The 25,279-nt window shown below is 47.4% G+C and overlaps 1 protein-coding gene across 7 annotated transcripts in view; it reads right to left on the bottom strand.

The window, feature by feature from the left end:
- Positions 1 to 211: 211 nt before the first annotated feature.
- Positions 212 to 25,279, bottom strand: part of opa1 (OPA1 mitochondrial dynamin like GTPase) — a 58,199-nt gene continuing 33,131 nt past the window's right edge. For all 7 annotated transcript variants that reach the window (XM_080431980.1, XM_080431981.1, XM_080431985.1 and 4 more), the window contains 2 exons: positions 2,945 to 3,018; positions 212 to 2,167 (listed from right to left, as the gene is read on the bottom strand). In XM_080431980.1, coding sequence (XP_080288106.1) covers positions 2,954 to 3,018 — 65 coding nt within the window. In that variant the 3' untranslated portion in view covers positions 212 to 2,167; positions 2,945 to 2,953. The remainder of the gene's footprint in view (positions 2,168 to 2,944; positions 3,019 to 25,279) is intronic.

The raw sequence follows: 25,279 nt of genomic DNA, 5'->3' as shown, positions 1-25,279 counted from the left end.
TGAAATTAGAGTTGTTCCGATACCGATACGAGTATAGAAAAAGCTGCCCATACAGCCTAAAATGCTGGCATCGGCAAGTATGCCAGTCTATGGCGATCCGATACCACGTAAATTATCACATATTTCATATTTTGATTGCTTCAGTTGAACGACTGTTTTAAACTCCAAAGGAGAAATGTAAGTAACATCACCTGCACAGGACTCAGGAGGACACATGATGGAAAAATGACTTATTTATTTTATTTTCACTTTTTTGTATTGGTTTAAACACAATCAAATTTAATAAATAAAGCACATCTGTCGGGGTACACCATGCAAACATTACATTCTACAACATAAAAGAGAAATATGCTATTACTGTACTTTTGTTTTTTAAACCAACCATGGATATTCTGTTACACTCACTGTCCATACAGCGACTGTATGTGATAACAGCTCCATAATTTATTATTAACAAGTCCATAAAGTATTGTGTATGTATATATATATATATACTCATATACACATATGACTGTGGCTGAAGTCACTTTTGGACCTCTGTCCCCAATCAGTAAAACAGTCATCAGATTGTTTATCAAGCGAGAGGAGAGAGAAAGTGTGAGGGAAGGACAGGAGGGAGATGGAAGAGAGAGCAACAATGGACAAAGCCACAGAGGAAAGGAAGAGAGGAAACGAGAAAAGCAATACAATAGCATGAAGAGGAGAGAGACAGAAGCAGAACAGTGATTAGTAGACGAGTGACTGTTTTAGGATTTCTTTTGGAAAACAAAACAAAAAAAAATCTAACGTGACATTACAGTTTCCCCATTTTTGTGTGTGTCATTGAAAGATGCCAACAACTTGATTCTGTGTCCGTTTTAACTAAGCCACCCATGATGATGCTGGAACCCCAGTGAGTTTGTGATTGGACCAACTGACGTGATGGACAGACTTCACCTCCAATAAGCTGAAGCCAAAGACAAGCTAGCGTAGATATGAAAAGAAATGTTCATGGCACAGCACCTAAGATGAAACGCACACACGCACACAATCTATTTCTTTCTCTCGCTCATACACACACACACACACACACACACACACACACACGGACCGAATTAGAGGTTAGCAGAAGGGCCTACAGAGATCTCTGTCAAATCGAACCCAATAAATCTATACTCTATATTCTTTCTTACACTTGGAGAGTTCATAGCAGCTCATCCATTGTTGAACCCCCTAGTCCCTTTACAACTTAAAGATTTATCCAGAACTAACTGGAACCAAACAATTTCCTGTTTAGAGATACAACTAACTCAAGATGCCTAGCTAATGTGTGTGTTGGGACTTAAGCATAAGTTGAGGGTTACCTAGAGACAAAAACTGAATGTCTCGGGTAACGTAGCAAACCAGGGCCAACAGGTGAGGCAGAATTATGAAAAGGCCAAGGCTGTCTCACCAATCAAGAATCGTTTTACTGGACACACAAGCAATGTACAGCGAATGCAACCTGAATGCGTACACACACATGCACGCACACACACACCACAGGAGAAAAAGAAAGTGGGGGGAGAACAGCGCGTACGAACGACATCCTTATTTATTGAAAACAAGGGAAACACAAGGGAGGTAGGCATTGGGGGGATTGCTCAAGTGTTAAAATAGTTTCTCGTCCTCCTGGGCTCCCAGTATTTAGGCTCCAGTGTGCGATGGAGGAAATCCGAGGGCTGATGCAGATGCAGTGAGTTTACCTGCACTAACCGAGGCATGGGACTGTGACTGGGAGAGCTGGGAGAACTGGGAAGGCATGGCGAAGAGCTCTCCTTTCCGTCTGTATGGCGCTGGGTCAGCTGGACCCAGACACACTTCACCTCGAGTCACTGGGTTTACTGGTGCTGCACAGCCATGGAACAAGACACACTTCACCTCTAGTCACTGGGTTTACTGGTAGCAAGTAAAAAAAAAAAAAAAAAGTAAAGAAAAGAAAAATAAAGTCTGCTCACTGTCCTTTTCTTCTGTGCATGAGCAGGCGGTAAGCAGAGCTGTGGAGTTTAGAATCAGATGGGTGGTGGTGGTGGAGGAGGAGGGGGGGGTGGAGGGTTTAGGTGAGGCAGTCATTTACAAAGGGTCTAAATTAGTTGTCTTTGTTCAGTGCATTGCGTTGCAGCGATCCGCAGGCTAGCTCTCAATGGGTCTGCAAAAACCAGAGGAGAGAGAGAGAGAACACATCACATACAATGTAAGGACACGCCCAAACGACTTCTTCATTTGAGCATTCAACCACTTTCACCCTGGTGTGCCTATTTTGGGCATGTCATGGGTGAAAGTGTTTAAACAATAGCAGATCTACATAGCCTATGATATGATGCAATACTTTCACTGAACAACACAGACATGCACAGAAAAATCTGGACACAAAATGATTGGAGATGCAAAGGGTTCGGACAGGGTTTTTCAAAGTCAGATTCCAGCACATTACAGGTGAATGATTTGCTGTTGATGACTAGTACAGTTACCCACAATAATACATTTAAAACACTGTAAAAACTGTAATAGAAATTCAAGCACCTTCCCGCCCCGAAAACAAAAAACAACAACATTACTTTGATTTCTAGCAGCACATGTAAACTCTAGATATACTGTAATAATCTATTCTACATTTCTTTCCCACATAAAAGGCTGCTCTCTCTCTGATGACATTGCTTTGCTTTGATTCCTGATATGTTATATCGGGTTCTGCTATTGAAGAGTGCTTTGTTATCACATCATATTTAAACCTGAATTGTTTGCATCCCTAATCCCAATCTAAGTAGACAATAATAAACACAACACTGTACACTCAACAGGTTAGGCACAATGGACATTGTGAAGGCTATAGTACAGTGTGCTAAGGCTTTGTACTGTAGCAATCCTGCTCAGGCCCATTGTTTAACTAGCGCGATGTAATGAGATTTAAGAAGGAAACAAATACCTGGATCTCCTATTTCTCCTTGTGAAGAGCTTCTATGAATAGTTCCAGTTTCTCCTGGATCTCACGCACTTTCTCTGCAGAGAGACACAAAGAAAAGTAGGCTAGTGAGGCCTCTGGTCCATAGTCTGGTAATGTTCACACCAAACAAACACACAAGGTGCTTTCCAAGGTGTTCAGTTAAAGGAGTCATTAAATTGAGGATACACTGTTGTGTTATGGGTAGTGTTGCCATATCTGCTCTCACACACACACACACACACACATCGTTCATCCACAGTAATTCTCTGGGTCAAATCTGAAAAGAAGGGAAGGAAGGGACAGGTGAAAAACAAATATGGTAGCATATGATGATCCCAGCAGTGGTACACGTGGTTGGGAAACCAAGTGGTCTCTGGGACCACTATGGCTCCATGCTTCGACGGCCCTATAGCCTTCCCAGGCCGAGCCAGCGACACAACGCAGGCACAACTTTAAACAGATCCGTTAACTAGAGGCTGACCGATGCCAGAGTTTTGGCTCCGACGCCGATCTCGATTTTGGAGAGTCCTAGACCACCGATGATGGATGTTATGACCCATATTTCATCAAAAAGTGCAACATTTTCTAATCAATTTGAAAAACATCTTGATTTGATTAACGTTGCTATTTGAGAACAATTCCTGTAACTTACACTCAAAAAAACAAATACAATTTAAAAAATAGCACATCTACAAGCTCACAACCCGTCGCAACGTGCTGTGAACATCGACTAATATGACAAGCTCAAAATAGGGATGTCAGTTTGAAAAGTGGTAAAAAATCGGTACACATCGGCTGTATAATTGCCAATACCAATGCATGGCTCTGGCTCTACCAGTAACGGAGCCACTGTGCATCAGGTAGCAGTTCTCCCGCCCATCACCATAACACCAGATGGTCCGATATGACACTGACTAGCAGACCTCAGGGCAGGAACGGACCACTTCACACATCTGATGGAGAAGACAGGGGCTTGTGTGTACACTTTCCAGTTAAATCACACACCACATCAAAGCTCCGTTACCCCCCCATGACATGGTATGTCCCCTCTGGGGGGCACATGGCTAATGGACTGAAGGAGATACCATAACAACAACATTCCACATGAAAGGGGTGCGGAAGAGAAAATATATTGGAGAACATCCAGCAACTTCTTTTCTTCACTGGGGTTCCTATTGTGGTGAGAGAGTGTGTTGGGGAAAAAGCAGTCCTTCCACCAACTGTGTAGCGTCACACGAGGCCTCATCTGAGGCGAGTCTTAATCGCTAATTAAACAGTGTCTGAAGGGGGGGGGGGGGGTCGGGGGTCCAGACCACCACTGAAAAGTAGGCAGTAGTTTTGTAGCGCCGAACTTGTCTCTCTCTCCAGCTCCACATCTCTCTCTCTCTATCCATGGATAATCTGTCTGGATCTTCACCAAGCTGAAACTCAAACACCGGCTTCAAAGAAATGCAAACCCAGCACTGCTCTGTCCTGATCGGTCGGTCACACCAGATGTGATGAAGAGCTATTGACAACATCTATTGTCATGGCTTTGGACAGGAATGAGGCTCAACGAAAACAGTGGTAAAAAAAAAAAAGAAGGAATTTAAAAGACACCTTGGTTGTCAATTGTTGAATGGTTAGACCTCGGAGGAACGGGGGTCTTAAGTGTCCATTTCAGGTCGGCACAAAGGTGAGACGTGTGCGTGCTTTGGAGTGTAACTGAACCTGGACGCGAAGGGGGCTCGTCCCTTTTGATGGGAACCCGGGCGCAGAGGTATCCCCTTTCTTGATAAATAAAAGGCGCACGGCAGCCCTTCAGGGCAAAGACACACACACACACACGTGAACGCACACACGTGCACGATGCCAAACACTAGCAGAACTGAGAATGTCATTTAAGAAGAATTGGGAAACACACAAACTCCTAGCCCTGTAAAACAGCATAAGCAACCTTGTATGTCCAAAACCAAATATTTTCCTGATGTTCAAATGGATCTAATCCAGTCATGAGATTTATTCAGAAGCTCTAATACTTTTCATTGGTTAACCACTTTCAAACTGACACTGCTACAAATATAAAATAGCAGATCTACAAGCCCACAGCACTTCGCACCGTGACACTCTGTGAGTTTATAGATCATCTAATATTTTCGTATTCTTGAAAAAAAAATTAAAGTATAAGATGAGCTACATTGGTTAAATATTTGCATAACCAACAGAGAGACATAAAGGGTGACCAATAGCATTTATATATAAGAAAAAGAAATGGATAAACAAGGCTTCTACCCGACAATATATATATATATATATATATTATACACACATTGCCCCCACCTCCCCTCACCACACACACGCACACGACTGGCAGGTGGCAGGAGAAGAAATTCCCCTTGCTTTGATACTGTGTTAACACGTCCAGGCACAATGGCAGTGGGCTGGGGGGAGATTACAACACCTAATGGAGGTATTAAGGATCAGGGGCTGAGAGAACACAGCCCACTGACACAGCACCGTGGCAGGTGTGGACGTGAAACCTAACCCTGGGGTACTCCATTCCCACACACACACACACACACACACACACACACACACACACACACACACCTGTGCACACTCACGAAAAAGGCACAACCACCGTACATGCACTCGCCTGGACAGAATCTCACACACACACACACACACACACACACACACACACACACACACACGGCTCAAAGCAAACTGTCAAAGTTCACCCGTGTGGGCTATACCACCCCTGACCACAGGACAACATAACTCAATCCCGGCCAATCAGAGAAGGATTACAACCAACATCTGTCTGACCTGGAGAAATAAAAGAGAGAGGGGTTGAGGGAGGGAGGGAGGAAAGGCGTGTAGGAGGGGCTGCCTGTCACATTGGTAAAAGAGGGGGAAAACCCCTGGCTCACTCTTCAAAGCTCAACAGGGTTTAGATGTGGCCTGGGATAAGACAGGCTAACCGTAATGGAGGCTTAATATACAGGTCAACCAGCAAGGCTCTCACAGGACTGTCAGGAAGAGACAGTCAGAGGAGTTCATGCTCAGTTTTGTTGTAATCTGGTACCATTGTTTTTGACGGTTATTTATCAGGGGAACGCTCTTTTAACAGCAAGACCATACTTCACACAGACACATCATAGTAACACCTTGAAGTTGCCCAGCACTACCACATAACATTACATCTTATGATTAGTGCGTTAAGTGCCTTGATCAAGGACCAGTCAAGTGTTCACTTTACCAACATGTATTTTTTTAAATACAGTTACTGTACCACCAGCAATCACACCTGGGCGGTAGAGCCTGAGAATTGAAAGGTTCCCGGTTCAAACCCAGCTCCTCCCGGCATGGTGTTGAAGTGTCCTTGAGCCAGACACTGCTCCCCAATATCTGCTCAATATCTGCCCACTGTTCTACAAGTTAGGATGAGTTAACCACTTAAACCATATATAATTATTTGATTAAGTTCCCCAAGGGGTCGGTACTTTGTCCCCTCCTCTTTTCCCTCTACACCAAATCCCTTTGCTGAAAATAGCCCATCTACAAGCTCGAGGCGGCGTTGTGAGCTTGTAGATTTGATTCTTTTTTTGCTGAATGTTCGCCTAGTATGACATGCCCAGGATAGGGACATGAGGGTTCATGTGGTTAAATGTAGGGCGCAAATTACGGGTCGGTGCAAATGTACTTGGCTAACGAAGGTTTCCCCCTTTTGCCCCAACCGTTGGCCCAGTGTTGTCACTGCACCACTACATGCCAAAGCAAATGAACTGTACAAGTCTGGTCCTTGGCAATGAATCATTTCTGATTCAAGTTACCTCGGGAGATGCTGGACGTGAGCCTGCATGGATCAGAAAGGCAACAACCGTCAGCCATTCACTCCTAATCTAGAGGGATTTTTAACAACATCAGAATGAGCCTTCGGCAGCTTTCAGGAGATCAGTAAACCATGGGGGGGGGGGCTTTGAAAAATAAATAATTAATCAAATGAAATAAAAACAACAAAGAGCCATGTAAAAACCCCATCAACATGCAAAGACAGAAACTGTGAGAAACATATTTACTTCGGTCAGAACCATCTGTTTGTCCCCACAAAAAGGCAACAAGGATAAAGAAAAGAAAAAAGGCCACAACAAGGCTCTTCTTTTCAGGGCCTCGCGGAAATGCAACACACACACACACACACACACACACACACAAAGAAGTGGACAGAGTGGCCGGTGTCTGTTCCTCGCACAGCCGCAGGAGAAAAAAGGAGGGGTTGGGGGGGTATAAGAACCTCCATTTAGGGCCCCTGTTTACCTAAGAGATGAGCCCCCAAACACGGTCATTCAACCGCCCAGCCCTTTATCTGGCCATGAATATTCTCATAATCCCCTGGCCTGCATCCCGGAGGCCCCCTTGCTTTAAGATGGCGAGTGTTGTGTGTGCCATGTGTGTGGGTTGGGAAAGGCAGGGTGGGTGGGTTGGGTGGGGGAGCCTGCACCCATTGAGAGAGACGGGTGGTGGGGTGAGGATGATGGGGGTTCCGCTCTGGGCCTGATCTCCACATGAAATGATATCTCATTCAGTCCAGGTCTGAGCAGAGAGCTGGCAGTAGGACACACACACAGGCCACAAACACTCTAATTGACCTGTAATTAGACTGTGAAACATTGTTGTGGCCCTGCTGCTGGACAAGCAGCCAGCAACCAGGAGAATGAGGGAACTCAGAGAGGAAGGTAGAGAGAGGGAGAAAGAGAGAGAGAGGGGAAAAAGAGAGAGGGAGAGAGAGAGAGAGAGAGAGCTTACTGTGAAGGAGAGAAAAAGACCTAATCCTCTTCATGTGGATGATGGTCATTTTCTCCTGACTTGAATGCAGGGGGGGGGGGTGAGGCAAGGGGAAGGGAAGGGGAGGCCGTTATGAAGAGGTGGCAACAGAAAGATTTCAGCGGTGTGAGTTTAGTTCCAAGGTCGTGGTAAGGTCGTCTTGGCACAGCCATCCCAAATCTACTGGTGAAAACAGTACAGGAGTTCAGAGCCTGGTCAGAGTGTGTGTGTGTGTGTGTGTGTGTGTGTGCGTGTGTGCGTGTGCGCGCACGTTTGGGTGAGGTTCCGTCCAAACTGTCACTGTTAAAAGAAAACTTTTATATCTCATCACAGCCAAGGTCACAGAGTAGGCGGGGACACAAAGTTTAAACCCTCGCCTGTCTTCTTTCTGTGAAAACTGATCTCTTAATGTAACAAACAGAAGAGAGCGCATGCTGCTTGATTTGTCACTAAATGTGTATTGTGCTGCTATAAAAGTGCTGGTCCGTGGGAGGCGGATGCGGGCCAGTGTCAGTGACAGAGCCATGAATCAGCTTTGCTGCTCAGCGCTCTTATCTAAAAACCACATGCCTGGCTGGGACACACCGGCCTGTCCTGATGGGTGAGACATGGGCCTGTCTGGGCAGCTTGAACTCCCAGGTCAGCCAGAGGTCACACCAAAAAAAAGAGAAAGAAAGAAAGAAAAAAAGAAAAAAAAATGTCGCTAGAGGTCCTTTTTAAAGCACCGGATAGTCTTGCGTAGGCAGACGATTCGAGATCTCCACCTACCGATATGTCTGCTGACATGAAATTACAAAAGCAAGATGCTACATCTCAAGGGGTTATTCCTAATAAAGAATTTCAATCATCAATGTAGTTTGCTAAAACTGGATGGAAACTATTCCGAGATAAAAAAAATATTATTGGGATCATTTTGTTTTCAATTCAACCGGCGTGGGTTTGTTAGTGGCCGTCCTCGCCGCTGTACTAGCAAATACATTTGAATTTATATATCGCTAGACGCATTGGTAGCCGGAGTCATCTGGATACGCGAGACCAAGTACAGGGTAACTGCCAATGGGTTTTATTGACGAGCAGTGCGGTTGTCTTTAAATCTTCAAAATGTCGCAAACTTTCAGTGCGGGGGATTGTAACAATCAGGTTAAAAATATATATATTCGCGGACGAGTGGACGAGACAGTCTGATCGAAAATTCTCAGACAAACAAACGCAACCTTTTCCTTTCAGGAGACAAACACAAAGGATACCAACTGCTGGTCTCAGCATGACCTGCAGCTAACTCCTTGAGATCATGAGTCATGACTAAATCACAGTTGGGATCTTGTAGATCTGCTATTTTGGATTGTTTAAAAAAAAAAGTGAAATCGTTTGAAAATGTGTTAAACTTTTCACCTATAATGACATGCCCAAAAAAGGGAAGCCAGGTTGAAAGCGGTTAAGAGGAAGTGTGGGGGCGTAAATCACAGTGAAGATGAGGCTTTCACTTTTTGCACTCTAATGAACCCCAGTCTGGGGTTCATAGGCTAAATATGCCTGGTGGGGAATGTGATGATGACAATGATGATGATGAAGCGTCAAAGTTCAGCACTTGTCAATCCCCTCAGAGAAATGACACAGGTGTGTGGAGAGTTAACTGCTGCACACTGGGCTGAACGCACAGGTGGACATGCACTTACTGTACGTGCAAGCTTACACACACACACACACACACACACACACGTATAGTGTGTGCACATAGTGGCTGCACATGGAAATTGAGGAAAAAGTGAGGATGCAAAGTGGTGCACAAAATATTTAGTGTGCAGCTGCCTGCGTGCGTGCGTACACACACACACACACACACACACACATACACACACAAACACACGCCACTGAGGTTAGGGTTAACGGACACACTCTGGAATCCTTTTTTAATGGCCTCATCTCAAGTCAATTCCTGACCCAACCCTGACCCCTACTGACCTGAGCAAACAGCCTTCATCCTTTATACCCCTAAACTACCTCAGGAACACAAATACGCACACACACCGAATATATGGTTCTATTATTACCTCACCCTTTTCTGAAACTTATCTCAGCCATGTGTGTGTGCTTGTGCGTGTGTGTGCATGCGTGATACATGTCTGTATCTATGTGTGAACATGCCAAGTGCGGGCGCATGTGTGTGCGATGTCTGTGTACAGCACAGTTACAGTTTGATCCTGCATAGTGTGAGTGTTCTGTAGGTCTGTGAGTGTGTGTTCTACTGTATGTGTGTGTGTGAGTGACAGTAGGATCTGTGAGATGAGGTCCTTGGGGATCCTTCTGTGTTGGAAACAGATGGAGGGAATCTTCTTTCTCACACACACACACACACACACACACACACACACACACACACGACTACTTTCCCACACTCACCGTCTCTCTCTCTCTCTCTAGCTGAGGATTAACGGTTGAGTCGACAGCTTGCACACAATATTTCATTTCCATGTCACCTATTCCTTTGCGGCTCTGACTGACTGTTTTCTGAAACAGAGGATCCTTTTCCTTATTTATTTTCCTACTCTTAGCAACTTCTACTTCTTTCCTTCAAATTGAATGGCATTGGCCCAAGCTATCCACCCTAAGCACTGCTCCCTTGACTGGGATCAATTTTGCTTTGAAAAAAGCACCTTCTACTAAAAGAAAAATGCCCTTCCCAGACAAAGCGGAGATATACAGTAGGCATACAGTACATGACAGGCTGTATCCCAGCTGCAGCTTTGCAGCGTACATCTTATTAGTCCGGGAGTCATGGGGCTTAACGTGGTTTCGTCGGTTAAAGTTTTTTTCTCAACTGATTCTTGCTGCTGGGGGTCCCCTCTTAAGGATTCAAGAGGGTGCCCAGTGAAATCCCTTGAGCATTTTTTATTATTAACCCCTTAATGCCCAAAACATTAAAAATGCACCCAAAATAGACTTCTATGGTATTTCATGCAAAATACTTGATCTAATTGCTTAAAATTTGCTTTCTACAGTGTGTATCCATGTAAGTGGATGTGTACAGTGCATTAGATTTAATATTTGTAAACTTTTAAATATTAACCCCTTCATTCCCAGAACAACTTAATCTTTAAACTGTGATATTGTGAAATATAACATGCACAGAAACCAAATCAAATGCATCAGATCTGCTTTCTACTAAGTCTAATAGTGGAACTGGTCATGTTTCCTTTTGGATGAATGCATATTAACCCTTTGAGGCCAACCATCTTTTAGTCATTAACCCTTAAATGCCCAAAACAAAAAACGTTTTTTATGGCATTTTATGCAAAAATATTGATTTAGCGCATGAAATTGGAATATGTGTTTGTATGGGCCACGGTCCGTGGCCCATCGCTGCCCCAGGAAGAGGCCTCTTCCTGGGCATGGTCCCTACCTACTAGATGGCACCAGTCGGCCCTTCTCCCTGGCTCTCCCCTTCACACAGGGCAAGGGCCAGGGAGCCCAGTGCCTCACGGCACAGTGCCGGGTGCACACTCGCCCGCTCTACCCGCCCCGGGAGCCACCGTCCCTGGGTAGGAGGTGGTCCATGGACCCCCGATGGGGACCAGGGACCGAGGACGCCTTGTGGACGCCGGCGGTATTGCGCCCCGCGGCCACCACAGGCCTATCCAGGCTTGTGGATCTGCTCTTTTTCGACCACAGGACTTTGTCCTTTTTCCAGACCCACGGCTGGGGACCCCCAGGGAACCCCGGGGAGGCCTCGACCCGGCCCAGGGAGCCCCCAAGCTGGGTGCTCGCTCCAGTCCAGGCTCCAGAGGCTCGAGCCTGGCCACTCGGCCGGTCGGCTCGGGCCTCTCCGGCCAGGGACCCCAGGGACCCCCGGGGAGGCTTCGACCCGGCCCAGGGAGCCTCGAAGCTGGGTACTCGCTCCAGTCCGGGGGACCCACGCCTCCGGGGGACACCCGGCTCTCCAGGCGGTCCCGTGGACCCACTCTTAAGAACCCCTCGGCGGGCGTTAAGTGAAGTGGCAGGCCGCGGCCAAAGCACCGCGTGGACCTGGTGGTACAAACGGCGACGAGCGCCCATGGGACTATTATGGACTTAGCGCGTTGGACCCGGCACACCGGCCGGTCCCGCGGACCCACTCTTAAGCACCCCTCGGCGGGCGTTAAGTGGAGTGGCAGGCCGCGGCCAAAGCACCGCGTGGACCTGGTGGTAAAAACGGCCTGGCGCGCCCATGGGACTATCATGGACTTAGCGCCTTGGACCCGGCAGAGGCCAGGCCCGGGCCTGGCCCCTGCCGGGCGGGGAGAAGCCTCCGTCCCCGGGCCGGGGACAAGCCTGCTCCTCAACAGAGTCAAGCTCAACAGGGTGTTCTTTCCCCGCTGAATCTGCCCCGTTCCCGGGAGGCGCCGTCACCCCTGGGAGTGCGGCGCGCTCTGAAAAAGGTTGTTAGTTTAACGTCAGGTACGCCGGGGGGCCACGTGCCGGCCCCGGCGTCCCGGACAAAAGGTTGGATCGAGGGTTGACTCTCAATAGATCGCGGTCATACAGCCGCTCTGCTACTTACGAGACCCTGACCCAGAATCAGGTCGTTTACGAGTCATTTGGCGCCAAGTTGTTCACAAACATGAAGTGCGCGTCCGGAGGGGGGCCGCCATCTTTTGGCGACTCCCCGTAAAGCTCAGGCGCGCGAGCAACCTGAGCCACCTTCGCCGCGAGCCCTTCCAGGCCGACCCAGAGCTGGTCGCGACGCAGCGCAGCGGAGAAAGTGCGCCCGGCGAGGGCACGGCAGCGCCCGGGGCGGGGTCCCCCTGAAAGGGAGATCCCCGGCCGGGTTGAGTCCTCCGGGCAGACTGCGTGGACCCCACCAGTTTACCTCTTAACGGTTTCACGCCCTGTTGAACTCTCTCTTCAAAGTTCTTTTCAACTTTCCCTCACGGTACTTGTCCGCTATCGGTCTCATGCCGGTATTTAGCCTTAGATGGAGTTTACCACCAGCTTTGGGCTGCATTCGCAAACAACCCGACTCCGAGGAGACGTTGCCCCGGGGCGACGGGGGCCGCTACCGGCCTCACACCGTCCACGGGCTGAGCCTCTATCAGAAGGACTCAGGCCCCCGATCGACAGCCGTCTCCTGTACGCCACATTTCCCGCGCCCACCGCGGGCGGGGATTCGGCGCTGGGCTCTTCCCTCTTCGCTCGCCGCTACTGGGGGAATCCTTGTTAAGTTTCTTTTCCTCCGCTTAGTAATATGCTTAAATTCAGCGGGTCGTCTCGTCTGATCTGAGGTCGTAAAGCAACGGGTTGCTGGTGGCGGCTCCCCCCGTGAGCGAGGAGGCTCGTCGAAACGCGGTGAGAAGACCGCCAGCCTTCCCAGGAACCGCACGCTCCGCGGTGGGTCGGCCGGAGTGCGCCGGGCGCCAGCAGGCTGCTAGAGACACAAGGTCCACAGGCAGCCGTACGGCACGCACGGCGCAGAGCCGGCTCCGACCTCCGCGGGCCCCGGGCTAGGGTGGCCGACCGGGGCCCACCCCGCGAACGGGGGGGACTGACCGGCCGGCTCCCCGCCCGGGGGCGAAGTGACGGCAGGGGTGACGGCCCTGCAGGCTGCAAGCAGCGTCCGCCGAAGCACACGAGGTGCCGGCGGGGCCCTTGCAAGAGGCGGGCTATGAGTGCCTATCGGTCAGGAAAAAGTAGCGGATTCCACGGCCCTCGCGGGCGGCGTGGTTCCCGTGGAACACAGTGCAAGACTAGAGTGGCCACCGTGGCCGACGGCGGGCCCTGCATTCGGGCAGGCCTGCCGTCCGTGTCCCCAGTGTCCGCACGCTGGTCCATATATCCGGGCTGGGAAAAGTTGGCGAGACTCCCGGGAGAGAATTTCAAAGGAGGGGGCCATGGCAGAGCCCAGGTCCTCGTGGGCTCCACGAGAACTTCCAGGGTGCTAGGCCACCCTACCGCGTCCGACCGGAGGCCTCTCTCGGGCCTGCCGTCGTCCCATCCTCGGCGTCTGCACGCCGGTTCCATATATCCGGGATGGGAAAAGTTGCAGAGACTCCCGGTAGAGAATTTCAAAGGAGGGGGCCAGGGCAGAGCCCAGATCCTCGTGGGCTCCACGAGGACCTCCAGGGCGCCCGTCCACCCGGCCGTGCCCGACCGGCCGTGCCCGACCGGAGGCCTCTCTCTTCCCATAAGCCCGCTGGGAAGAGGCCGATTTCATGGTTCTCCTCAGCCACCACCACCGGGCGCCCCGCTCGGGCCACCCGGGCCGCCCCGAGACGGAGCCTCGCCCCGGGCTTCGCGACGGCCAAGCTCCATAGGTGCGTTCTGGAACAAGTCGGCGCCTCGCCCGGGAGACTTTTTCACAGGAGGGAGGCAGGGACGAGCCATACGCCTCCTGGGCCACGGGGAGGGGACAGGGAGGTACGACGCGGAGATCCAGGAGGAGGGGGCCCGCGCCGCCACCCGAGACGGAGCCTCGCGCTGGGCATCGCGACGGCCAAGCTCCATAGGTACGGTCTGGAGCGAGTCGGCGTATCGCCTGGGAGGCTTTTTCAAAGGAGGGAGGCAGGCACGAGCCAGACGCCTCCTGGGCTACGGGCAGGTGACAGGGAGGTACGACGCGGAGATCCAGGACAAGGGACCCCTCGCGGCGCCGACACTGCCCCAGGACCATGCCCCGGTTCCGGGCATGGTCCATAGCTACCCGCTGGCACCAGTGGCCACTTTCCCCCCACGCGAAATTTCACGCAGGGGAGAGGCCGTGAGCCCACAGCTTCCTGGGAGCTCTGGACTCTGAAGAAATCCTGGCTTTTTTCCGAATCCTCCAGGATTTGGGGCCTCTCGCGGCGCCGACACTGCCCCAGGACCATGCCCCGGTTCCGGGCATGGTCCATACCCGCTGGCACCAGTGGCCACTTTCCCCCCACGCGAAATTTCACGCAGGGGAGAGGCCAGAGCCCCAGACACCCAGACACCCGGGGGAGGCACCGACGCGTGCGCACCCCCGGCCCGGATCCAACGAGCCCTCCGCCGGCGCCGGGCGACCCAGGGACAGGGAGGTACCGTCCGTTTTGGCCCGAAAAAGAGCAGATCGACAAGCCGAAAAAAGTTTAGATTTTCGGCCGGGGGTCCGCCAGGGGGTCCCCGCGGACCTCTGGAGGCCATACAAACACTATGGGAAAGCTATGGGAAACACCAAATTGGGAATATGTTCTGTAGATATTTTTGTGCAGGATGCTCAAGATGGAAGGCCTGAAAGGGTTAATGTGCATTCATCCAAAAGGAAAAAGGTTCCACTAGTGTAGAAAGCAGATCTAATGCATTTGATTTAATTTGATTTCTGTGCATGTACAATATCACAGTTTAAAGATTATGTTGTTCTGGGCAGGAAGGGGTTAATATTAAAAAATGCATAAATATTAAATCTAATGCACTGTACACATCCACTTACATGGATACACACTGTAGAAAGCAAATTTTAAGCAATTAGATCAAGTATTTTGCATGAAATACCATAGAAGTCTATTTTGGGTGCATTTTTAGTGTTTTGGGCATTAAGGGGTTAATAATAAAAAATCACACCCTGTGTGAAGTGGGCGGTGTCTTGCTAGCTAATCACAATACTGAATGGAGTCAACCAATCATGTACAAAAGATAAATACATTTATTGAAACACTCTTTATGATGGACAAAACCATAACTTGAAAAAAACAAATTTTTGGTTTTTTTCAAGTTATGCTTTCTTATATAGGCCTATGCACATGTGTCATGTGACACTGGCCAATCACAGTCCTGAATAGACTGTGATTGGCCAATCACAGCGCAGGATAATTCTACTAATTTCCTGGGCCCAGATCACAGCGCAGGAAAATGTACATTTTTCCAAATCTCACTTATAGGGGCGGTTTCACCGCCCAAAAATGCTCAAGGGATTTCACTGGGCACCCTCTTGAATCCTTAAGAGGGGACCCCCAGCAGCAAGAATCAGTTGAGAAAAAAACTTTAACCGACGAAACCACGTTCAGCCAAAAATCACCCTTTGACTCCCGGACTATATGAAGGGCGGTCTTAGCTTCACAATTTAGAAATGTGCAAGATGAACCATTGCCCTTTTTTGTCTTCTTTGTAATAAACAAAATACAAGACACAACGCTATGCAACAACAACGTACAGACTACAGAGCAGTCTCCGCTCTCTGCTTGTTGCGTCTTTTCCCCTCCATCATGGAGGCTGATGTTCCGTGTTGGACATGGCACGCTTCGGCTCAAATAATCATCCATCCATCGTAATCAAATTCCTTTTATATATGGTCAAAATCAGGTGAATATTCTGACGTGAGTCTGGAAATGGTGGTAACTCAGCTACTATTGAAGTAATGAGAATACAATAGAGTCCTGTGCCAGAACAACACCGCCCCTTCCAGCAAAACAACTCGGTGTGATAAACACCCCTGGAGATAACCGGAATGATGTTTTCAGAGAAAGAAAAGTAACATACTGTAAGCCTGTATTTGGAATGTGGAGTTGTAATTGCTCGAATACCCTATTGAAAGTGAAAACAACTCTGAAGCGAACGGATGAACCAATTCCTATATTTTTCCACACCTACAGTACCTTTCGTATGTTGCCCAAATAATAAAATAATAGGGAAAACGTTTTTAAAAAAAAGTTATTTAATAAAAGTCTGTGAGACAGCCCTTGTGCACTTGCTGATTTTACAGTGGGACAGCCTCATGCACAAGTGATTTTACAATGGGACAGCGCTCATGGACTTGCTGATTTTACAATGGGACAGCGCTCATGGACTTGCTGATTTTACAGGGCACTATTTTACGCATCCAGAACTGGAAGCGAGCAAACTGACACTGTGGGAGCCAACAAAAGGCACAGTTAGGAAGGGAAAGAGGTCGGTGCACCCCATATGTAGACACACTGATGCTAGACAGGAGGGTGTGTGGAGGGCAGCAATTCAGCAGTCCCGAGCTGGTTTTGGCTAGTCCGCACACTCTCTCATCACACAGATTGTACAGTGGGACAGCCCTCGTGGACTTATAGGGGATGCGCATCAAAGTTCATGAGTGTGGACATTGAGATTGGGCCACTAATACCAAGTGACCATGACGATCTCATGCCGGGCCACTGTCACATTTCACGGTCACAGCATGAACACTGTTGTAGCGCCATTAAAAAAATAAAAAATAATATATATATATATATATATATATATATATATATATATATATATACACTACTCAGAGTTAATTTAATTCAGAGGATGTACAATTGGTTCACTTTGAACACTCTCAGAGTTAAATGAACACTCAGGGTTTTACAGTGTGGATCCAGAGGTGGAGACATGAAGTCGTGGAGACTGTGTGCGTGTCAACTCCCAATCTGCCCTCGGTTTGCTGTCACACTACTGACCTATGGAAAAAACTAGCAAGAAAATTATCTTGATCTTGTGTCAAATTTTAGTTAGATATTTTGTTTAAATTCGATTTTGATATTTTGTTCAACTTTGAGTTAGATTGATTTTGTTATTGTGTTACACCTGCAGGAGCAATGCGTACAACACATGCTTGAAAATAACCAAATGTCCAGAACTGTGTATGATGACGTGGAATCAAAGTTCCTGAACAGAATGAACAGATAGCAGAGAGCAGGGAAGAGATGGTTGTGCTGAGAGTGGACAGTTTTACAAGCTTGTAGATTGTAGCTTTATTTTCTTAAACTAATTTAAAAAAATTATTAAAGCCATTTTGCAATGGGGGGGTCGCAGCGGGGGTATGGCTATTTGAGGTCCTTGGCATTGGAAAATCCCCTGTATTAGCACCAGGCTCAAAGCAGAATTGTAGAGATACTGTAAGTGCGTGTCGTTCCGTCCTTCATCTTGTCTCTTCTTACTGTGTGAATATCCATCTGACTGGGTCACTTCCTTAAGAAGGAGCTGGAGGGAAGATTTAACACCCTGTCTGCTGCCAAGAGGCTGTCAGCCACATGCTGCATGAATGCAAGGTGTAGGCGGGCGCCGGGCGGGGGTGTGTGTGAGAGAGAGTTTCTGTGCATGTGTGGGTATGAGTGAGTGTGTGCAAGACCCTGTGTGTGTGCGTGCATGTGTGTGTGCATGTGTGCGTGCGTGTGCCTGCCTCTGTGAGTGCATGTTTTTGAACGAGACTGTGTGCGTGTCAATCTCAGACACGCACAGCTCCTGTGAGCTGTGTTGAAGCAAGCAGAGAGGACGGGAGTTGGGGTGACTGGGGCCATAGGAGGTGAAGAAAAGGAGAGAAAGAGGGAGAGAAAGAAAGGGGAGGGGGGGGATCCGACTGTTACAGCTGTTAGGAAGACAGAAGCCATTTCCTCTCCGAGCTGTCAGGAAGATGGAGAGAGAGAGACAGAGAAAGACAGAGAGAGAGAGAAGCAGGCAGAACATGAAGAGGTGGATGGTAGAGTGGAAGAGGAAAAAAATAGGACATGCATGTAGTGGAGGGAGATAAAAGAGATAAAACGAGAGGATGTGAGAGAAGTAGAGAGAGAGAGAGAGGAAGAGTGACTGCGGGATCCACATGTGCTTTTGACATTAGTAAGAGTACTGTAGCTACAATCTATCTTACATGTTAGCAGAGAGAGAGAGAGAGACGGAGAGAGAGAGGGAGGGGGAGGGAGGGAGGGAAGGGAGACAGATTAAGCCGAATTGAGTTTAGAAATAAAGAAAGAGAAGAAAGACAGTTTGTTCATGTAGGGAGTGCGCTTGAGACAACATTAACAGGACGAGGGCCTTGGCTGTACATCAAACTGTCACAGCGGGACTGTGTGTGTGTGTGTGTGTGTGTGTGTGTGTGTGTGTGTGTGTGTGTGTGTGTGTGTGTGTGTGTGTGTGTGTGTAAAAGCGTTATGACAACTGGGACTACAGTGTTTGCCTACTACGGTTGCTCCCAAGAGAAAATGGACGGTTTGGCTCAGAGTCAAGCCTTGAGGTTTCCTCACTCCTGGGAAAAATAAACGCAGAGTTGTAGCAGCTCTGAGACGATCACTTTACACAACACACAGGAGCCTTACTCTATTCAGCAGGAAGACACACACACACACATACACACACACACACACACACAGCTGAAATGTAAACCATGAGAGACGAGAGAGAGAGAGAGAGATGTAGGAGTAATGTTACTTCAAAAGGGAAACGGTGTTCCCCCACAGTTAAATGCACTCATGTGGGGTGGGTGGGTGGGGGGTAAGTGCAGAAAGTGCAGAAAATGAAGGTGGTGGGTCAGTGTGTGGGTAAGAGAGGGAGAATTACAAACTCAAACTCGTAACACATTTTCACCTCCTAAGAGAAACCCAGGTCTTTCTCTCATAGGTTCATGAACTTTCCCGACCCACGAAACGAGGCTTAGGAATGGATTACCTAAACAAAACTAAAAATTGTGCTTTGTTTTCATTCAGCGGCAGAATACCAGAGAATGTAAATTTCAATCCTTGGTAACCATGAAAGCATTCATAAACCCGTTAGACACAGCGAGCGGGACGCCCTGAGGTGAGAGAGAGGCAGACGAGGATGGAGGGAAGCACATGGGTGAAGACGGGGCAGTGAACACAGTTTGTGAGACCCATTTTGAGGGCTCCAGTGTACAAAATGTGGGCGTTTTCGCAAAGGCAAGATGGCATGTTTGCGGCCAGCACGAAAATTTTCCTTCGACTGCTGAGTGTGCAGGCCGGCCGGCAAACTAGTCAAAATTCTCACACAGAAGAAATTCTCACAACGTCTATTGATCAAGGATGTCAAGTGATTGGTTTGTGGTCACGTGATTGGTTGGTTCTGTCGTCTTCTCACACCATGACTCCATGCAAGCTCCCCAATCTGGTGTAGAGCATGTACACTTCGGACGCCAGGTTGAACGAACAGACCTCAAGTTACAGCGAGCGCAGACTATGTGTTCACACTGGCAGGTACAAAAGATACAAAGCGAGGGTTAAACAACACTTGGTCGTTTTGTAGCTGCACTTGCAGCCAGCTCAACTTGCGCAGCAGCTACAAATGTCGGTTGTCACTTTGTATCTTCATGTCGCCGGCTTCCATTGAAAATGAATGGCAGCCTGTAGCTTTGTAGCTGCCAGTCTGAACGCAGCATGAGTTTTACATTAATACGGAAGATTTTACTGTGTTCAGTGTATAGCTTACAGAGGCAGGAGGCCAACACTGTAGTGCTGTGTGCTGGGAGCAAACAGACGCCCGCAGACGGCTATTGTGTGGTGACCCGTCGCCCTGAACAAACACCACACAATTCTCTCTCATATACACACTCTTTCCTTTTCATAAAATTTGTTGTGTACTTTTTTCATACACACACACACACACACCTTAAGCCAACATGTCCTCCCCTACATCCCAGGAGAAGGGAGGAGGACCTCTTAGTGAGCTACTATAAATCACCCACGGGAGGGGAGGAGAGGAGAGGAGAGGAGAGGAGAGGAGAGTGCATTCCAACAAGCAGGTCCAGACAGCTAGAGGTCTATTGTATTGTGCCTTCTACAGAAGTGCAGGATAGACAATGAGCACACGTGCAGCCATATGCATGCACCCACCCACAGCGACGTGGTTCATTCACAAAGCCCCTCTCCCATGACTGACGAATTGGAGCTCACCGGAAGGAGCTGAAACTAAGAGTGTGTGTGGGTGGTGGTGGTGTGTGTGTTTTAAGGTATGCGTCTGTGAAAGTCAGTGGAGCTTGTGTATGTGCGTCTGCAAATGTGTCCAGGTGTGACATGGTGTGAATATATGAGTGTACTGTATATCTGTAATCTGTATATCACACCTAGATAGTAGTGTGTGTGTGTGTGTGTGTGTGCGCGCGCGCGCGCGCGTGCGCGTGTGCGTGCGTGCGTGTGTGTGTGTGTGTTTGTTCCCAAACTGCTGTATTCTCTTGATATTTGCTGTTCACCTTCATGGTTAAAATAACGTTTTATTCATCAACTGGCTTGTATTAGTTCTGGCTTGCAACTTTAACACCAGTCTGCCCCCAACAGCACTATTTTTTTAGAAACTAGAGGTTTGGGCTACAACCCGCCCTCACATCTACAGTACATCCCACCTCCGATCCGACCAATATACCAATACATGGAGGTATATTGTCCTTTTGTGCCCATAATATGGAGCTGACTGATTTGTTTGCACCTGATGCTATGACACATTGAGGTTAGACAACACACTCCATATTTGGGGCATAGCTGCATTGGGTATTCCTTATATGGTTATGGCTGAGCTGAGTCATAGTGACATGAGCATGATGACGTGTTCCACCGGTGCATCCTCCCATAAGCCAATTGTAATATAAGATAAATACAAATAAATAAATAAATTCATTTGCCTATAACGATATGCCCAAATAAGTGACGCCAGGTTGAATGCGGTTAAAACGAGAGAGGATATAGGCAGACACACAGACAGACAGCTAGACAGGTGTGTGAATATCAACAAAAGGCAACAGATGGTGAGGTCAGACAGACAGACAGACAGGCAGTGATTGACACATATACAGACAGACAGAGACAAGCAGTGATGGACAGACAAGACGGAGAAAGGGGAGCTGGCTGGAGATCAGGTATCTGGTGGTATTAACAGGCTGACCTGAGGGGTCAAACCTTACTTAGGGACTGAGGCGTGTTGATCCGCTGCAGAACGACTGGCCTGCAACAGCTCTGAGAACAGGGGGTTTCACTAAATGTGCACACACACACACACACTACTTTTCTTGTCTCATCATGATGAACAAAATAGGTGCAGGGGTCAATTTCCGCACGCATGTGTGCACGCACACACACACACAGTTAAGCTGGAGGAATCTCCTACAGTCAAGTCAGGACACACTGAGTAATGTTTCTTCATGCATGCTTGCGCGCACACAAACACACACACACACACACACACACACACACACACACACACAGATGGAAGTATCTTTCTCCTCTTGTTGAGTCTTGCACAAGTGGCAGAAACTCCACACAGGTGTTTGGGCAGTAATATTGCTCAGTATGGACTACGGAGTGAAGATGAGCCACTCACTCTCTCACACACACACACACACACACACACACACACAGATACCTATATCTCTTTTACATACCACCATATCTTTCGCAAAAAGAATATCTAAAAAAAGATAGAACCAGAAGTTAAACATTTAAAAAACGAATTCAAACGTTATCCAAAATAATTCCATTTCCAAAAAACATTGCAGATCTACAAGCTCACAACACGTCGCGAGCTTGAAGATCGGTTATTTTCACTAGTTTGGGTCACGGGGAGACATACAATTTCTCTTTTGGGTCTAAAGCTAAAAGGTTTGGGAACCACTGACGTAGCCCATTCACATACCATAAATACCTAAACCATTATACCACCATCATACCTATAGCCCATTCACATACCATATACAACCCATTTACACACCATTATACCTAGCCCAGTCACATACTATGGTACTTAACCCATTAAAAGGTTAAGTGCCATGGTACTTAACCCATTCATATAATAATACCCCTGATACTTAACCCATTCACATAACACAATGTCTATATGTGTCTATCTATATCATGAATGGTATATACCAGCTGTAACATACTGTACGGATGGAATCATATGAAGCATAATAATTTAATTTAATTCTCTGTGCACAAATACGATCAGGAACATTACCATTAGCTTTGGAGACTGGCAGGTTTAATGCCACTCCAGAGGAAGAGAGATTTGTGAACGTCGTGAAATAAAAAATGAGGTTCACTTTTTGTTTTATTGCTCTAAATATGATGATATAAGAGAGGTATTTGTTAGTAAGATGTCTTCTATTTGTGGTGATTTCCTTGAGTTAGATGATTATGAAAAACTTGAAATATGTTTTGTTATGGGAGCTTTTGTTGTGGCAGATTGTATTTGTCAAGCTTTGGGAGAGAATTATATAATTCATCTCAGAATATAATTCTGAGGTGTAATTGTGTATTGTGTGAATATATTGTAAACATGCTGTAAGCGTAAAATGGTGCCATATAAACCCATGAGGGTTGGGCACTTTGTGTACAGGACACGGAAAAAAAATAATATATCTATGCCACGTGTAAATATGAAGATAGTTTTTCGATTATTTGTTTTCCTCTCCCCCAACATATTTTTTTCTTTACGTTTCTGGAAACAACAAAGCTTACACAAAAACGAATTTGACCCCGTTTTCACCTGTAAACCTGACAAAAAAAAGGTCATTCTGATTCTGACAATACCTAACCCATTCACATACCATAATACCCAACCCATTCACATACCATAATACCCAACCCATTCACATACTGTACCATAATACCTAACCCATTCACATACCATAATACCTAACCCATTCACATACCATACCTACGGTAACCCATTCACATACCATCATACAGTACCTAAACCTAGGGCGCGGCGATAATTATGGACAAAAAAAATCAATATTTTTGACAATATTGTATTTTGGCAATAAAAAAAAATAGCAGATCTACCAAGCTCAATGAGTTTATGGATTGGCAATTTTTTTAAGTATAAAATCAGGCTTACGTGACTAAAACCAGGAGAAGACAACACTTATGCCATATGACATTACAATATCTAAAATCCCAGACCATATTTAGTCTCGTACGAACATAATCCCAGATATAACTGAGCAGCGTATGAAGGAGTGCCCCATAGTATAGGTACAATGCAGGCCGATGGAGTGGCATTACTTTCTTTCCACTAAACCCAATCTGATCTTTTCCATTAAGTCACGACGCAATGTACCAGATCACCATGTTCCCCTACATACGCTGTTCATAGCATGTGACCTCGTCAAAATGTCGAGTCTCGAGACCCTCTTTGCTGTGTGAGACAGTGCAAATGTCTCAAAGGTCTCTCTCTTCTTGTCTGTACCATCTAATAAAAGCAGAGGGGCCGTAAAAAGCTAAAGCTCCAACAGTTTCCAGCCTCTCAAAAAGTGATCACTGAACTTTCTTGTTGAGAAAGGCCTTACTTTGTGCTCTGTGAGGCGTATCGCAAGTCTGTCAGTCTGGCCTGGTCATTTATGGTGATGGACTAACACGCACACACTCACACAGACACAAGCGTAAGGCTAACCTACATCTCAGAGAGAAAATCCCAGCACTGAATGTCAGACACCTAACGACCCACATCCTCCACTCTCTCACTAACTCAAGATGATGGACAGAGAGAGGAAGAACTGCGCAATGCTATGAACTACTCTGGAAAAGCTCTGCTCACCCCTAAAACTGCAGATGCATTAGGGCTGTGTGAAAATGAACATATTTTTTTTTTATTGCAAAATGTGCACACACACACACACACACACACACAAAATGTGGTATTAAGTGTGAGTTCCTGTGTGTGTGTGTGTGTGTGTGTGTGTGTGTGTGTGTGTGTGTGTGTGTGTGTGTGTACAAGACAACTGGAACAGGACACTTTCCTGTTCACATACAGTACTGGTCACAAAATGAACCAGCATTTTGCTGGTATTACAATTCAGGCATTTAGCTAATGGCTGGTGTTCATTTTCCATCAATGGTGTCAGCGACAAGCCAACAGATCTCTTTACAGATTCTCATACATTCCCACATCCTCCTCCAAGTTAAGTGTCTGCTGGTGGGAAGTGAGTGTCTGAGATGGTCTGGGAAAGAAGACTTGACGTGTACAAGGCTAGGCAGGCCTGGGCATTCCTGAATGTGTGTGCAGAGGAGAGAGGAGACGATCCACGTGTGTGTGCGTGTGTGTGTGTGTGTGTGTGTGTGTGTGTGTGTGTGTGTGTGTGTGTGTGTGTGTGTAAACTCACATGCAACAGCATACCTATGCCCTGGTCAGCCTGTGAATATATATACCTATCTGATAGTGTGTGTTTATCCTGGCAGAGGAGGAGGCGGAAAGTCAATGAAGGGTGTGTGTGTGCGTTTGTGTTCTAAGGGCGACAACCTAAGTATCAGTCTACCTAGCCAAACACACAGACGCACACGCACATGTAGCAGCACACACACGCACGTGCACACAGAGATAGCAAACCAGACAAAGCATCGTTGCGTTCACCTGTGGACTATTACACACTGGTCCCCTATCTGAACTACAGGAAGCCACTATCAAGGACAACAATAGGGAGTGTGTGAGAGCGCGTGCGCGTGTGTGCATGTAAGATACTATGCATGTGCGTATGTTTGTTTGGAGTAAGTGAATATGTGTGTATCTGTGCATGACAGTGTGTTTTTCTGTATGTGGGCATGACATGTGCACATGAGTGTGTGTGTGTGTTTGTGTATTAATGTGTATGTTTGGGTAATGTAAGGTTGCTATTTGATTATGTGAAGCCATAGCAACACTCAACAATTGTGCGTGTGCGTGTGTGTGTGTGTGTGTGTGTGTGTGTGTGTGTGTGTGTGTGTAAATGTGTGTGTGTAGGCTGAGAGTATCTTTGGAACAGGAAGTACACAGCACAAGGAGGTCTGTTTGGACCAGAGGGTACATCTTTAACACTGTGCTTTCACA

The sequence above is a fragment of the Gymnoscopelus braueri genome (genome assembly GCF_963280865.1).
Source record: "Gymnoscopelus braueri genome assembly, chromosome: 6".
In the NCBI taxonomy this organism is placed as follows: Eukaryota; Metazoa; Chordata; class Actinopteri; order Myctophiformes; family Myctophidae; genus Gymnoscopelus; species Gymnoscopelus braueri.
This window is presented reverse-complemented; position numbering and strand designations above follow the sequence as displayed.